The sequence below is a fragment of the Talaromyces rugulosus genome, chromosome II, assembly GCF_013368755.1.
Source record: "Talaromyces rugulosus chromosome II, complete sequence".
NCBI lineage: Eukaryota > Fungi > Ascomycota > Eurotiomycetes > Eurotiales > Trichocomaceae > Talaromyces > Talaromyces rugulosus.
Window position 1 is genome coordinate 2,066,438 of NC_049562.1, and position 15,874 is coordinate 2,082,311.

General features: G+C 49.5%; 7 protein-coding genes across 7 annotated transcripts; 4 read left to right on the forward strand and 3 right to left on the reverse strand.

Moving 5' to 3' along the window:
- Positions 1-811: 811 nt before the first annotated feature.
- On the reverse strand, positions 812-2,034 carry TRUGW13939_03188 (uncharacterized protein; the record flags this gene model as incomplete). Its single annotated transcript, XM_035486373.1, has 3 exons — positions 812-884; positions 950-1,971; positions 2,032-2,034. 3 exons carry the CDS (start codon positions 2,032-2,034, stop codon positions 812-814), a joined length of 1,098 nt encoding a protein of 365 aa, XP_035342266.1.
- Positions 2,035-2,392: 358 nt separating this feature from the next.
- TRUGW13939_03189 (uncharacterized protein) lies at positions 2,393-5,868 on the forward strand (the record flags this gene model as incomplete). Its single annotated transcript, XM_035486374.1, has 5 exons — positions 2,393-2,650; positions 2,705-4,099; positions 4,152-4,419; positions 4,472-4,947; positions 5,005-5,868. The coding sequence occupies 5 exons, from the start codon at positions 2,393-2,395 to the stop codon at positions 5,866-5,868; spliced, it is 3,261 nt and encodes a 1,086-aa protein (XP_035342267.1).
- Positions 5,869-6,070: 202 nt separating this feature from the next.
- On the reverse strand, positions 6,071-6,663 carry TRUGW13939_03190 (uncharacterized protein; the record flags this gene model as incomplete). Its single annotated transcript, XM_035486375.1, has 2 exons — positions 6,071-6,458; positions 6,515-6,663. The coding sequence occupies 2 exons, from the start codon at positions 6,661-6,663 to the stop codon at positions 6,071-6,073; spliced, it is 537 nt and encodes a 178-aa protein (XP_035342268.1).
- Positions 6,664-7,646: 983 nt separating this feature from the next.
- Positions 7,647-9,006, forward strand: TRUGW13939_03191 (uncharacterized protein; the record flags this gene model as incomplete). The annotated part of the gene is made up of 3 exons (XM_035486376.1): positions 7,647-7,876; positions 7,941-8,853; positions 8,917-9,006. The coding sequence occupies 3 exons, from the start codon at positions 7,647-7,649 to the stop codon at positions 9,004-9,006; spliced, it is 1,233 nt and encodes a 410-aa protein (XP_035342269.1).
- A 420-nt stretch (positions 9,007-9,426) lies between these two features.
- On the reverse strand, positions 9,427-11,034 carry TRUGW13939_03192 (uncharacterized protein; the record flags this gene model as incomplete). Its single annotated transcript, XM_035486377.1, has 4 exons — positions 9,427-9,596; positions 9,653-10,034; positions 10,274-10,831; positions 10,960-11,034. 4 exons carry the CDS (start codon positions 11,032-11,034, stop codon positions 9,427-9,429), a joined length of 1,185 nt encoding a protein of 394 aa, XP_035342270.1.
- A 1,299-nt stretch (positions 11,035-12,333) lies between these two features.
- On the forward strand, positions 12,334-14,005 carry TRUGW13939_03193 (uncharacterized protein; the record flags this gene model as incomplete). The annotated part of the gene is made up of 3 exons (XM_035486378.1): positions 12,334-12,532; positions 12,610-12,792; positions 12,855-14,005. The coding sequence occupies 3 exons, from the start codon at positions 12,334-12,336 to the stop codon at positions 14,003-14,005; spliced, it is 1,533 nt and encodes a 510-aa protein (XP_035342271.1).
- A 255-nt stretch (positions 14,006-14,260) lies between these two features.
- Positions 14,261-15,584, forward strand: TRUGW13939_03194 (uncharacterized protein; the record flags this gene model as incomplete). Its single annotated transcript, XM_035486379.1, has 4 exons — positions 14,261-14,280; positions 14,506-14,554; positions 14,610-14,689; positions 15,053-15,584. The coding sequence occupies 4 exons, from the start codon at positions 14,261-14,263 to the stop codon at positions 15,582-15,584; spliced, it is 681 nt and encodes a 226-aa protein (XP_035342272.1).
- Between the last annotated feature and the right edge of the window lie 290 nt (positions 15,585-15,874).

Below are 15,874 nucleotides of genomic sequence, written 5' to 3' on the forward strand. Positions count from 1 at the left end.
AGACACCGGCGGGATGGAGTATATTGTGTCATGCTATCTGTTTTATTTTCGTTGTCATCGACCTTTTACCCTTTCTTCTTGTACTTTATCTCCCAATTCGTGCTTGTGAGATGTCGGTGTGGTCGCCTTTTACTGTTCTAGCACCTTTCATGTATTATTCTACCTCTATCTCCTCTCATCGTTTGCAGTCATAGCAGACGCTGGCAACCGGCCTGGTTTTACGCTGTCATTGATGAAAAAGTTTTGGCGAGTCGAGCTATTCACCCCCCTGGCCTTCAGGCTGATGGCATGGCATAACATGTGTGGACCCAATTCACGACTGTGTCTTGCTCCAGCTTTTCTCAAACTTTATATTAACTGCCCTTTGTTTTACTAGTAATGTAAATATAGTGTTCTTCTTATCGATACTGTAGAACAATAAAGGGCTGAAGTGAATTAATTCGCGGCAATCTACGCCTATATCGACAACCCCATACATGTAGTATAAATCCCGATGTCTTCTTCGAAACCTACATGTATAGTATTGGTATCAATTAATTAATCGACTGATGCTTCTGTCGACCAGTTGACAGCTCCAGGGGGCTGTCAACCGGAATCAGTACCTATTTAGACTGTTCAAATGTAGCCATGCTTGAAATATACGTAAAGCCGTGTCCACGGTAACTGATTCACAAATGTATTTATATCATGGAAGGGTATGGTCACAGCAGAAAATTGCTATACGTTCTATCAGCTAATATTAGGTCCAAGGGTGGGCGTCATGTTTCCATGTCGTATTCATGAATCGTACGGAGAAGCTCAAATAGCTAGATTACTGTCCCCCAGCTCCTCGACCAGCGCCACCAGCGCCACCAGCACCTCCTCCACCCATCATGTTTCTCGCCCTGCAAGTTTCCATTGTCAGTTAGACTGTCTACCAGGTAAATCGAAGAAGAAAGAAAAATCTTACATCTCAGCAATCGATGGATCGCTCATGAGAGACGACATGTCCGGCATACCGCCACCGCCGCTGCCACCACCACCACCACCACCACCAAAGTTCTCGGCCATTTCACGAAGACGGGGGTTGCTCATGACATTGTTAAGCATATCGGGGTTGCTCATCAGGTTTTGAGCCATGCTTGCGAACATGGGGTTGCTCATGAGAGAACCCAAATCGGGCATACCACCACCGCCGGCACCACCACCGCCAAACATACCAGCCAGAGAGGACAGATCTGGCATCCCCCCTGGAGCTCCCCTAGAGGCTCCAGAGGCAGTATCCAGCTCTTCAGCCGGAGGTGCAGACTCTGCACGTTTCATTTCTTCCACCTTCTTTTTCGATGTCTCCAGACCGCGTTTCATAGCATCACTTCCACCGTTACCTTCTGCTTCGATGCCATTCTCATACGCTTCCACGGCGCCTTTAGCATCGCCCAGCTCGTAGCGTGCAAGACCCAGTCGGCTCCAGGCTCTGGCATACTGCGCGTCAACATTCACAGCGAGCTCAGCGTCTGTGGCAGCTTTAGCATGCTGGCCTGAAGCCGAGTAAGCCGCAGCACGGTTAGAGAGGTAGATCGGGTTTGATGGGGCGATGTCGAGAGCTTGTGTATAGAAGTCAACAGCTGCATCATACTCCTTGCGGCCCATAGCGGCGTTTCCTTCCGACTTCAACTTGTCGGATTCCGGAGTAGCATTGGATTTGGGCGCTGCCGCGGGTTTGGATTCTTCCCCTTTAGCAGCCGCTGGGGCGCCCGCGGTCTTGTTCTTCAGTTTCTCATAAACACTGTAGATGCTGGCGAGGGACTGGCCGCCCAGAGCGTCTTTTACGGCAGCATCGTCACTGGGGTCAACTTTGAAGGTCTCGGCAATGCAATTCTGTGCGATTTCAATGGAATCGGCGTCTTCCGCAGTCAGAGTGCCATCTTTCAAACTGGATCCCAGGAAATCAATAATGGCCAGCGCTAAGCGCTTCTTCGAGTCAGTTGGCGCCTGCGAGTCTGCATTAGTAGGAGAAAGACGGCCCGAGTGAGTGAGGGCAAGACGACGTACCATAGTAGTAGATGGAATAGTTGATATGCTGTGCCTGGAGGCAAAAAAGCTGTGACGGGAAATGCGGGGAGCTGCTTTTAAGCCCAGCCGCGGCGGGACGTCTAGACGCTTCGGTGGTTCCGCGGTTATCGACACGTGATTCTCCCGCTGGCCTGCGTGGTTGCTTGATCCTCCTCAACAAAGCTACAACAACCTCGATCTCGGATTCTATGTCGCAAGCGCAGCGGCGACAGGCACTCGCGGGACATGGCACAACTCGTTCTCTGATAGTCTGTCCTTGGCTCGGTAAGATCTCCGCTCTGTGGAGATGCCTCCAGGTGTTTGCGACCACTTCCGTGTTACGACCTCCCACTATTAAGCCATGTATTGGCCGAATGGTGTGCCCCGGGTGTACGCGGTCAATGGGCCTAACATACCCACTACACCATCAAGCGATCTGAAGGAGTCCCAAGGCGAAACGTCTGATGATGAGCAACGGCGAGAGGAGGCGCCGGAAGGCTTGGAGAAGGATAAACCGCACCCATGGGCTGACGAGCCCATCAATGGCCTCTGTGTTTCCAGAGGAGGCCATTTGTTTGCTACCATGACTGAGTCGTCAATGACAGTCTGGCAAACAAAGGTATGTGTCTTTCGTGACTACGAGTCGCCCGCGTAGCTAAATAAACCAATCCAGCCTGCTGTCGTCGTAGCCGCGGTCACTCGTTCCTCCGCCTCGCTCAAGACATATGGACCAAACGTTTCTCTTCTTCTGCACCCTGACTCGACAATCCTCGTCGTGCAAACTTCCAAAGAATACCTTCTTACATACACAATTGCTTCCGACCCAAACACCCGAGTCTACCAACAGCACTTTGACCACTCCAATCCCCACCGTCGTCAACAACTTGCCCGCCACTTTGGAAACGAAGAGTTCAACGGTATCAAAGATGTCAGTATCCGATTCCGAATGGCCATCATGGTGGAGTCTGGCATTGGCAAGGCGTTGGCCTTGGACAAGGAACTCCTTGTCTCTACCCTTAAACCCGCTGCGATTCAGTGTATTCGATGGGCACCAGACGAAAGCGGGAGTCAAACAACCTCGGAACTTTTAAGTCGCACTCTGAACGTATCGAAGAAAATCACTGTTATTGAAATGGTCTACGATCGAGCTATGAGTCTGTTGATATGGATAACTAGTGATGGGCGTGCATTTACCGTGCAACGAAAGAACAACAACACTGCTGAGTCGGAGGATGCGTCGAAACTTTTCGCGGGACACTGTTTTCATACGCCCACAGATGATGGTCACATGGCAGTCAAAGCAGCAGTTAACGCAAGGTTCTCTCTGCTTGCCGTCAGTTGCGCCAATGGCGAGGTTCTAGTCTACACTGCAAAAGATTACGTCGGAAACGTAATGCTTTCACATAGACTTCAACCACCAGCGTCGTTGGCAGCTACTGGAGACCTAACATTCATGAGTTACTCGCCGGATGGGTACTGCTTTTTCGCTGGTTACGAACACGGTTGGGCGAATTGGAGTGTCTTCGGGAAAGTTGGAGGAAGTAGTTTCGCGGCTGATCGCACGATGGCCAAAGCCAACGGCGAAGATTGGCTGACTGGAGTAACAATGGGATGTTGGATAGGAGGGGGCTCGGATATTATATTGTCATCTCCAAAAGATCGCAGGTTATGGGTCTTGGAAACAGCACGCAGCGCTTTAACAGGGTGTTATTCTGCGGCTAATCTATCCAGGGCCCTTTTACAAACCGGCACCGAAATCATTCTATATCGGGGACATGATTTGCCAGATCTCATGACAATCTCTGGGAAAGATTCCCTCTGGCACCATGCACAGTATCCGCCTGCGTATCTCCATGCACAATGGCCTATTCGTGCATCTGTAGTATCGCAAGATGGACGCTATGTTTGCATCGCAGGCCGAAGGGGTCTAGCACACTATAGCGTCAGCAGTGGACGTTGGAAAACGTTTGAAGACCCCAAAGCAGAGAATTCATTTGCAGTCAGAGGCGGGATGTGCTGGTATGGCCATATCCTGATTGCGGCTGTTGAAAGCAACGGTTCTTATGAGGTATGGTTATTACACTCAGAACTCAAATTTCCAGGACTAACAAGAACCCCAGCTTCGCTTGTACTCGAGAGAATTGCCTCTAAATAATAACAACATTCTCCACACGGAGCCCCTTCCTTCTCCAGTAGTATTCGTTGGTCCATCTGGAGAGGACTCGCTTCTTGTCTATACATATGACAATATCCTATACCATTATGTTATCAACTCCACGTACGGAGGTGTTGTTCTGGTGCCCGTTGGGCAAATAGCGTTTTACGGGATTGTGCGAGCCCCGACTAGGGTCCGCTCTATCAGCTGGATTTTGCCAGAAGAGCAGATGCGTATGTCGAAACTTTTTCAGCCTGTGCGTACGCAAATTAACACAAGTGATAGGTAATGGAGATCCGTCGCAGGATGTGAAGGTGGCTTCTGTCTTGTTGTTGGTAGATGGCAATCTTGTCCTACTACAGCCGTCACTATCAAGCACCGGCGATTTGAAATACGACATGCGCATAGTCGCACAGGACGTGGAATACTACGTTCTGATGCGAGATCAGTTATCATTTAACTTTTCTCCGCCTGCAGAAGATCAAATACCGACAAGCCCATCGGCCGACATAGTGTTGAAGGCTGCTCAGAGCAATTTGTCTCTCCGGGATTCCCTGTGGATGTTCAGTGGACGCGATCTTGTCGCCTGGAGCGACGTACAAGAAATCCTACAACGTGATGACGTCCCAAAGCCCCTTCCGGTTCCTGTAGACTTTTATCCACTATCGGTGCTTTTGAACAAGGGCATCGTCCTTGGGGTCGAATCCGAACTGATACAAAGGCGAGATGTGACCTTTGCGTTCTTGAAATTCGCGATTCGTGTAAGTCTCTGCTTTCTCCTCTGGGTTGTGCATAGAACTAATTGCTCTCGATTACAGACAAGTCTATTTCTTCCATATTTCCTCCGGTATAGCCTTGCAAGCGTGGACATGCCGTCTGCGCTTTCATTATCTCATTACTACTCACATCTATCCTACTTTCCGCATGCCATGGAGATTCTTCTGCACCACGTCCTTGACGATACTGTGGATGGCCAGAGCCGGGGCGAGTCGCAAAGCGATACAACAAAAACATCACAACCACTTCTGCCGTCGGTTATTTCGTTTCTGCAGGCTTCGCTTCCTACGGGAGTCTACCTTGATATCGTTGTTCAATGCACTCGGAAGAACGAAATCCGGTCCTGGCGTACTCTATTTGCCCATCTTCCACCGCCAAAGGACCTTTTTGAGCAAGCATTGAAGCTCAAGTCCCTAAAAACTGCGGCTGGTTACCTTTTAGTGCTCCAAGCACTCGATGAAGAAGAGGAAGAGAGTGAAGCTAGAACTGAAGACTACGCGGTGCGACTACTGGGACTGGCATCCCAGAAGAACGACTGGGATCTCTGCGCAGAGCTAGCAAGGTTTCTCATAGCGCTTGATAGATCAGGAGAAATACTCCGCCGGACGATTGATCGAGTTGGCCTCCGACGAGCCGCTACACAGAGATCTAGCAGTGGGGATGCAAATGCCAGAAATATGAAGGGCCTAGGATTAAATCTCCCCGTGCCCTCGGTACCTTCACCTCTTTCTCCGCGCCGGATGAGCCATCGTAACCGGAAGGGGAGTGATATCTCGTCTGTGACGAGTGTTGGTACATCGTCGAATCTATCTCACATCACATCGCGGACTGATGATGAGGGCGACGCTGCTGCCATGGTCTCGGACGGTGGAAGTAGTGGAATAGATGACTTGTCATTAGCATGATCTGAGGTTTCGGGTATTTTCTCCAAGATGTTTCGTTTCTATATACTTTTTTTTTATATCTCAATGTAGATCAACTCTGCACTTAGCGCTTAATGTTTGTATATGCGTCATAAAACGAGCTTGCCTTTAGATTTTTAGAATTCATCTCACATTTCTATTTTTTTTTAAAAGGACACCCACGAGGACTAAAAATAGTGCAGGTTTAACTCAGAATATCCCATAGACCATCACCCAGATAATGCCCTTCATCTATAGCGATTCCCTTATTCTTTGTCTTCATCTCCTCGGTGCCCATCTTCAACTGTCCCACCAAACAGACCTCTTCCTTTCCTTCGGCTGTCACAGCAACCACATCTCCATCATCCAAAGCATTCTCTTTGTCTGGTAGCGAGCCTCCAGCAGACGTCAAGCCAGGAACCATTAACGCAGCGCCCGACAGGACAAACCGGATCGCACCTCGATCAATACCGATTGTAGGAATCGCATCCGGGAAGGAGTGAACGAGCTTAAGGTGAGGAATGGGAGGGCCGTCAAACGGTTGGAAAAAGAGCGGGTTTGAATCAATCGTATACAGCGTTGCGCGATCTGGCCTTGGAGAGAACATTAGCAAAGGGTGAAATATGTTCAATATCGAGTAGTAACTAACAGTTTCACGGCTTCCAGAGAAGCTTTCTTGGGGATTATTTCCTCAATATACGGCTCGAAACCTGGATAGGTCTCAATGAATTTGGCGCGCAGACCTCTCTGGACAGAGGATTTGACTTTGGACCGCGATCCGGGTTGGATACTGCTCATGCAGTGTCAGCTGCGTTTTTTGGGAGGGGTTTTCGGTAGGTGCAAAGGAAGGGAGCGCACTCTTTTTTGAACATGACTGTATTAGCCCCTGGCTATTCGGGGAATAAATGGGCTTGTCGATTTTCAATTTCGTGTTTATTGTGTTCGGGATGCTTTGCGAAGGATTTTTCTGGCTCTCGGATGCGGGGTTCGAGGAGTAGACAGCATCAATTGAAAGAGCTGTGGAAAGAATGGTAAAATCGGAGTCTCAAGAGAAATTCCAGCAATTAGAAAAGAGGTTGTCGGTATGCGCAAAGATTGTGTTTGGTTCTTTGCATGGATTGAGGAGCCAGCGGGGCAGCCGCATGTGACGGCAGGCGGGGAAGTTAGCTACGTAGCTGCTGGTTACTAGCAGTTAATTCGTCGTGCCATCAACGTTATTTAATTATTCTTTCTACATCATTATATTCTATCTAAACCCACGGTCGTTATATTTAGAATTAGATACAGTCAGAATGAAAAGTCCTGCCAGTCTTGTACAATGAGACACTGGAATTGGTAGCCAGTGAGATCTGAGTTCAACACCAATGACCTTGACAACACACATCTCGCATTGCACAACGAATCAGTTGGCACTCAGTTCTCAAGTTTATTATTCTGATATTGCAAGAGTGTAGATCTGGAAAACAAACTTGAAAATTGTGCTGACAAGAAGTCACGTGCAAAACGTACCCCTATTTTCCCTTTTTGAAAATCGATGCGCAATGAGTCATCACATACAAGGACACGGTATTATGGTCACTTTTCGGACCCAAAGGATGCGAAAGAGATAGAATCTTCTCGAATTGAATATGATTTCAGTCGAAGGCAATGGAAAGAAGCATAAATGGCATAAAAAGCCATGGATTGGGCGTTGAAAGTTGAAATGCTGTGCTATCATATAACAGGTATCAATTGATATAAACAGCCTTTTCTTTAAACAACACTAGTCTTGAGCTATAACAATGGCCTCGATTCCATTCAGCAAGTTACCGCACCCTGTCGACCCGTCGGTCAACCTTTCCCCTTATACAATCTCTGTCCCAGACGCCGAGATTGACAAGCTCAAGCTGCTTCTCGAGCTCTCCCCTATTGCGCCCCCAAACAGGGCGAACTCGCGCGAGGATGGCTCCCTAGGTATCCCAAGAAAGGATCTGGTTGAGCTAGCCAAATATTGGCAGAATGGATACGACTGGTAAGGATATATATACAACCTACAGTTTCAATCAATCGGATTGGTACTAATTGTGTACCTATAGGCGAAAGTGGGAATCAACTCTCAACTCGTTCCCCCAGTACAAAATCAACATTGCAGATGACGACTCGAAAAGTTACGATATCCACTTCTTCGCTTTATTCTCAGAAAATCCCTCTGCAGTGCCCCTACTAATGCTCCATGGCTGGCCGGCTTCCATCGTCGAGTTCTTGCCATTGCTCTTCAAGCTACGTTCTCAATACGACCCGGCATCGCTTCCCTTTCACATAATCATGCCCCATTACGTCGGGTATGCGTTCTCCGATCCGCCTCCCATTGACAGGGACTTTACGCACACCGACAATGCGCGTCTACTGTCTAAGCTGATGCACACCTTGGGCTTTTCAAAGTCTGGATACGTCGTTCAGGGCGGAGACCTCGGCTCAGCCACCGCACTGGTTGTTGCCAGCGATGATCCGGCCTGCAAGCTCGTCCACGTCAATCTCTTGAACATCCCCCCTCCACCAGGCGTCGACGTCGAAGCGGATATCAAAGCCGGCAAATACACGCCCGAGGAAACGCAGTCGTTGATGAACACGATGGAGTTTGTCAAGAACAAGCTTACATTCGTCAAACTCAACGGCACACAGCCCTCGACCGCAGGGTTTGTGATCGGGAGCAGTCCCATTGGGTTACTGGCTTGGCTCGGCGAGAAGATGACTACTTGGGTTGATGATGCAATCGAGACGGATCTGGTTTTGACGAATGTATCAATGTATTGGTTTTCGGGATGTTATCCGACGTCGATATATCATCATCAGTTGATCTGTCAAGATGGCAGTGAATCGCTCACGTACGGCTGGAAAGGGGTGGATGTGCCATTGGGGTATTCTTGGTTTAGAAAGGAGCTTATGAATCCACCCAAGGCGTGGATTGATCATACCGGCAAGGTGAGCTGGTATAGGACACATGATAAGGTATGTTTTTTCAAGTGTCTCTCCGGTTGATAGTTAAACAGAAGCTAACTTGTTCGTTTCTAGGGGGGACATTTTGCTGCCCTAGAGACACCCGAGGCATTGTGGCAGGATATCCAGGACTTTGTGGGTGAATTTTGGGGGAAGTCAGGCTAGATGGTGTCTTTGTGGCTCATAGCTGAGTATGAGCATACGTTTTGACCGTCTTCGATATTCAGCCTAATACATCAATGTATGGGGTTGCCTACAGTATCATTCATATCTTGGTCTTTTTTCACTGTCTGTCTTTTCTGTCTTTCGGGGAAATATTGTCTATCCAAGTCACCCTCCACGTGCACTTTTCAATGCTCAGCAGCATGCCTACATCAATTGATGCGTAGCCAGGGCCGGTCATCTGGTAACCCCATTACATTCATCTACAATTGATCTATATATAGAGCAGTCCTCATGACAAATATTCTATTTACTATCGATTATCACAGTAACGATAATTAATTCATTGTCAGGTTCAGATTAGTAATTTCCGAAACTATTCAAGGTGCAAAACAAAGAACTCAAATTGCTTGTTTCAAAGCATTAGCCCTTGGCAGCACCGGCCTTGATGAGAAGAATATCGCCGTCTTCGACAACATATTCTTTGCCCTTAGTCATGACCTTTCCGGCCGCTTTGACAGAGGCTTCATCGCCAGTCTCCTTGAGAGTGTTATAGTTGAAGACAACTGCTTGGATGAATGTCTTCTCGAAATCTATTCATTTTCGTTAGTTCTGGGTTTTTGCGATTTGCAATGGTTCTAGAATATACCTGTATGAATGACACCGGCGGCCTGGGGCGCCTTGGTGCCTTTGCGGATAGTCCATTGTCGGACTTCGTCGGTACCGCATGTAAAGAAGCTGCCAAGGTTCAAGGCGTTACGCATGGTAACAATGACCTTTGGTAGGGCAGACTTAGTTCCCAACTTCTTGCACTCCTCGTCAACCTCAGCGTCGGTTTCGAACTGAGTCAATCTTTCTTCGAAACAGATGGAAAGCGGGATGATGGTATCTCCAGCTGCGTGCTCTTTAACCCACTCTGCAATTTTCGGCAGGTGCTTGTTCTTCTGGCGAATGTAATCTCTCTCGCTTAGATTCACCAGGTAGACAACGGGCTTGGCAGTCAGGAGGAACAGAGGGTTAATAACCTCGACCTAATTGAACTCTTGGTTAGCATGACATGTCGCCAAAAAAAGCCAAGTATGCAACAGATTTTGTAAAACAACATATTCAGACAAGTTTTTATCTCAAGACAGCCTCAACGTGATATATAAACGAGGTGTTCGACGAGCTGGGTTATATTCGAGCAAATTGCTCTTATTCATCATGATAGTTTTGACAATGCATAGAGGGAATTACGAAAGGGGGAAAAAAAAGAGGGGGGGGACTCTACCTCCTTGGGAGTCCAATCTCCTTTGCGGACGTCCTTGCCATCCTGCAGCCATTGAAGGATCTTGGCAACAGTAGCCTCCTCTTCTTTCAGCTTCTTCATTTCCAAGCTTTGGCCGCCTCTCCTGGTCTGCTTGGTCAGGGCCTCGAGGGCCTTTTCGACGAATTCAATGTCCTTGAGACGAAGCTCTTCGCTGATGATGTTCAAATCACGAATAGGGTCGACATCACCCTCGACGTGAATAATTTCAGCATCGTCGAAGCAACGAACCACCTGGAAGATGGCGTCGACAGCACGGATATGGGACAAGAACGAATTGCCAAGTCCAGCGCCAGTGGACGCTCCACGGGTGAGACCGGCAATGTCATAGACAGTCAAGTTGGCAGGAACACGGGACTTGGGCTTATAGTGCTCGCAGAGCCAGTCGTAACGCGCATCTGGGACAATGACACGGGCTTCTTCTGGCTCGATGGTGGCATAGGGAAAGTTGGCAGGGTTACCGAGGGAAGACTTTGTGATGGCTTGGAAAAGCGTCGACTTGCCCACGTTGGCAAGACCAACCTGCAAATTGTGAGCAATCCGAATCAAGCTAAGCGAGAAAAAATTTTCCCCTCTTTTGTAAATCTCGGACATAAACGAAGAGATACTAAAAAGGGGATTCTTGAAAGAAAGATGCTTTGCTCACATACGATACCGCTTTTCAGGCTGTTTCCCGGTCGGCCCAAGAGGACCTTTTCAACCACGGCGTCTTTCTTGGGAGCCATTTTCTTGCCTTTCTTTTTGGTCGCGTACGGACGGCAGAAGAGAGAGAAGCTAGTGGGGAGATGGGCCTGTCTGACAGCGAGTGCAAGTCGGGGGGTAAAGGCAGAACCAGCTGCAGGTGGTGAACGGAGGGGAAGAGAAAAGAAGAAGACTGCGGGGGAGGTGAGGAACGACGTGGTGACGGAGGGTGGCCGTGCGGGCCGTGGAAACAAGGGAAAAAGGGCCTGCAACGCCTGCCTGCGCCTGAGCCTGCAGTGTGTGGTACGGTAGCTTTAGGCGCTACCAGTGGTTGTGCAGCAGCTTGGGAGGCGCTGCTGGAGGGGCATTGGTGGGGGTTGAACGACAGACAGGCCGGACAAGGCACCCAAACACGAACACAAAACACGCAGAAAACAGGCTCTGCGCAGAGGAAAAGAGATGTGCGAACCACACACCTCGATCCGCTGAAAAATTTTTCCTCGCCAAGACCCACCCGGGACATCACATGACTGTCGCTACCCTAGCCCTGCAGCGCTAGTCCCCACGCGGCGGCCGGAGCCGATCCCTCCGTGCGGTCACGTGGACGCGCCCCCGTGCGGCGTGGGGAGGCCGGGGCGGTGCTAAATGCGGACTAGCGCGGTATGCGTGCCTGCCACGTTCTGGGGAAACTCAAAGAACAAGATCGCCCACCGTGCCAAGAGTCCATCCAACATGCCCCTTCCTCGTTCCTCTTCGCGCTGTCAACTTTCATCCTCCAAGAAGAACACAGTATGTAGTCAACAAACAGCCCAGCTGATGAGCTGTCTCTCTGCTGTCCACTGTATCCAGGGCTCCCCTCTGGCGCGTGCCTAGCGCTAAGTCAAAAGCTCCCCGGTGATCTCATTCCTTACCTGAGCTCGCACTAACAACGCCGTGAGCTGCCGGCAAATGAACCGTCGCGCCCAACAGAGGCATACGACTCACGAGTTGGAATTCCCCACAATGGCCCCAGAATCGGCCATCGGCTTGCCCTCTCGAGCTTCGCGTTGGCCGATTGTGTGATCCGAAACTTGCCGTGCACTCATGGCTCGCGGGGGAGAGCCCGACCTGGAACTCCGCATCCTTTCTCCTTCCTAGCCTTGGTGCGGACCCCTGGCCGACTGAAAAAGCAGGGCTCTCCCCTCTGTCAGAAATGTCTGCTTTGACTACTGTGGTACTTCCTCTTCACACCAGACTCGACGTGTGATTCCCTCCAGTCAACTTCCCTTGCTGCCCCAGTCCAATCGTCAAAGCGCAGAGGCGGTCTTGGCTGAAAAGCTTAGCCTTTTTCCCACCTTCCGAAAATGGCGCTTGGCAACCTTCGCGGTCGGCCGCTCTCTTTTGTCATCGGAATCGTCTGTGCCTTGGGGTTTATGCTCCAAGGGTACGACCAGGCCGTTGCAAATGGCCTGCTGACTTTGGATACCTTCGTCTCAACTTTTCCTGAAATAGACACCCTGCATACCAGCGGCGCGCAGAAAAACCACAACTCAACCATCCAAGGTGCGTGTGCATACACATGTTCCCTATCTCTCGTTTATTGTTGTACGGGCCCTAACCTTTTTTTTTTCCCCACGCAGGCACAACTGTTGCCATTTATGAACTCGGATGTGCCTTGGGCGCCCTCTCATGTATGTTTATCGGTGACAAACTAGGTCGTCGCAAGACCATCTTCCTGGCAGGATGTGTCGTTATTGTTGGAGTCATCATCCAGACGACTCCCTTTTCCTTGGCACAACTCATTGTTGCTCGAGTTATCACTGGTACGTTCATTTCTAGTGACCTCCCTATCAGCATGTTTCTAACAACCCTCATACAACAAAAGGTCTTGGAGTCGGTGCCTTCACTGCAACTATACCAATGTATGTCTCGGAGAGTGTAAATGCCAAGCACAGAGGAAAAATTGTTCTTTTGGAGGGATTCTTTGCCATTGGTGGCGTCGCCTTGGCCTCCTGGATTGAATTCGGCCTATACTATGTCAAGAACAATTCCGTCAATTGGCGCTTCCCAATCGCTTTCCAGGGCCTTTTCGGTATCATTATAACTTCCTGCATCCTTTTCCTGCCCGAATCGCCTCGTTGGCTGGTTCGCAAAGATAGAATGGAGAGCGCTGCTAGAGTCCTGGCCCAGCTGGAAGATGCTGATGGGGACTCGGAAGCAGTCGCTCAAGGTTTAGACAGCATCCGCCAATCGCTCCAGGACGATCAAGGCTCCGAACGATCTCACAACCCGTTCGCCTTCAACGAAACCCGAAACTTCAACCGCACAATGGTAGCCATTGCGGTCAACGTCATTGCTCAAATGACCGGTGTCAATGTCATTACCTTCTATTCCGATACCATCTTTGAAACTGACCTGGGCTACTCTGGGACCACGGCGCGTATCATTTCCGGCTGTCTCCAGATCTGGCAGTTCCTCTGTGCTGGTCTAGCGGTTTTGCTCATTGACAGGTTTGGACGTCGTCGTCTGCTCATTGCTGCGTCATTCGGAATGGCTATATGCCAGGCCTGTCTAGCCGGTCTCTCGTCAGACTTGAGCAACAAGTCAGCGGCATCTGCATCGCTGCTGTTCTACTTCTTGGCTTTCTTCTGCTTCCCGATCGGTCTCTTCTTGCTGCCGTTCATGTATGCGGCCGAGATTGCGCCGCTACAGATTCGAGCCAAGGTGGCCGCGATGAGTGCCGGCGCTAACTGGCTGTTCAACTTTTTGCTCGCCGAAGTAACGCCGGTCGGATTCGACAACATTGGGTACAAATACTATATAATCTATTCGTGTATCAGCGCCGGTGGCTGTGCCTTTTTCTACTTCTTCTGCCCGGAAACCAAGGGCCGATCGCTTGAAGAGATTGACGAGATCTTCGTGCAATCGAAAAACGCTTTCGACCCTGTACGCATTGCCCAGGAGATGCCATTCCACACAGACGCTCTGGCTGCGATGGATGAAAAGGCCGCCAAGGAACACGCCGAGACCGTGTAGTTTTTATTATAATGAATGAGTTATGGCTGATGTTGGATTAAGCGCGCGACGTGGAGCTATTGCCAAGCAGCCAAGTCTTGAAATGTGACCTTGGCTGCAGGTCATTTAACCGCGTACATGGATATTCGGGCATGCAAATGTTCTAGATAGTTGACTTTGTTATTAACCACACACTAAAATGAAGTATACATATATAATATATATATAGATCATTTGATGTATTATGTCTATATACTTAAATTCGTGCCAACGACAATGTTGACTTCAAACGTTAGGTAACATGTTTGAGCTGGTTAGTGTCGTCCCCGCACTGCGATCTTCCCCACTTGTCGGATGAGGCACCAGTCGACGTCGTCTGCCAATAAAGTGCATCTGAAGAAGAGAAAGATACTGGAGAATTTCGGTTTTCCGTCACAGTGATCGTCCAGACCTGGATGTTTTATGTTATTCGGCAAGCGTCCCCAGCACTAACGATCTCCAACTATATATATCACCAACAGCCATCGCGAGCGCACATGGTTTAAATTAAACGCCAACACAACAGTTGATGTAAGTAACACTGAATCGATCTACCATATCAACAGCAATTTAACCGTCCACGCAGGAGTTCACAGTCGCCATTATCAGAGGCGGCATTGGCGGACTCGCCCTCGCCATCAGCTGCGTCCGACGCGGCATCAAAGTGTAGGTGTACGAGCAAGTACACGCCTTTGCCGAGATTGGAACAGGCGTCTCATTCGGACCCAATGCGCTGAGAGCGCTGGCCAAGATTGATCTAGCCCTGGAACAAGGTTACTAGCGCTGCGCGACGCAAAACGCCTGACTGGAGAAAAAGAAGACATGCTTCGACTTTCCGTGGGCAAGTGGTCTGACGACGACGACGACGACGATGATAACAGAACAGATACTTATCATATTGTAAACATACAATCCCCGCCGTCCGGGCAGAGAGTTCTGTGCATCGTGCTCATTTCCTCGATGAGATGGTCAAATTGATCCCACCGGGCACCGCGCATTTCAACAAGAAACTCTCGATATCAAGCATAGCAACAGTGAAGACTATTATGAGCTGCTCTTCGTCAATTGCTCGTCTGATACAGCTTCCCTGGTAATCGGCTGCGACGGAGTCAAGTCGCGCACGCGGCAGCTCGTCCTCGACGAAAACGACGCTGTCTCACCACAATTCAGCGGTAAGTATGCATATCGCGGGCTGGTGCCCATGGACGACGCCGTGGTTGCACTGGCGCATCCGTCTACACCGCATCAGGGAGCGGGCGCCAGGCAGGCGATTGAAGATGCGCTCGTTTTGAGTGAGCTGTTGCGAACGTGGTGTGATAGCAGTCCTTCCTCTGGTGTGCCCGTTGAAAAAGTGATTGCTGCGTATGATGCTGTCCGGCGGCCTCGATCACAGAAACTGGTGACCACCAGCCGAGCGACCGGGATGATGTATGATTGGGAGCATCCAGACTGTGGGAGTAATCTCGACAAGGTCCGAGCGTATTCGCTCGAGAGGTTCTCGTGGACATGGGATGAGGATTTGGACGAGCAGATCCGAGTGGCAGTGGACATGGCGAGTTAGCTTTAAACAAGCATCACTGTATATTATTTGCCATGTAGTAGATAATTAAAGACCTCCTGAGCGCAGGGAAAATAGACTCACTCACTAGGCTACAAAGGTCTAAAGACCTGTAGACTCATTTTATAGTCAATTGACATAGCAGTTAAGCTTTACTATTCAAAGACTAAACGAAACAAATTGTGTCGATTCAGCTATACTATTACACGGCCAAGAAACAGACCTTGGACAAACGCCCCCATGATCAATCTGAAAAATGATTGATAGATGCCATGTATAAGGAAAAAAAAAAA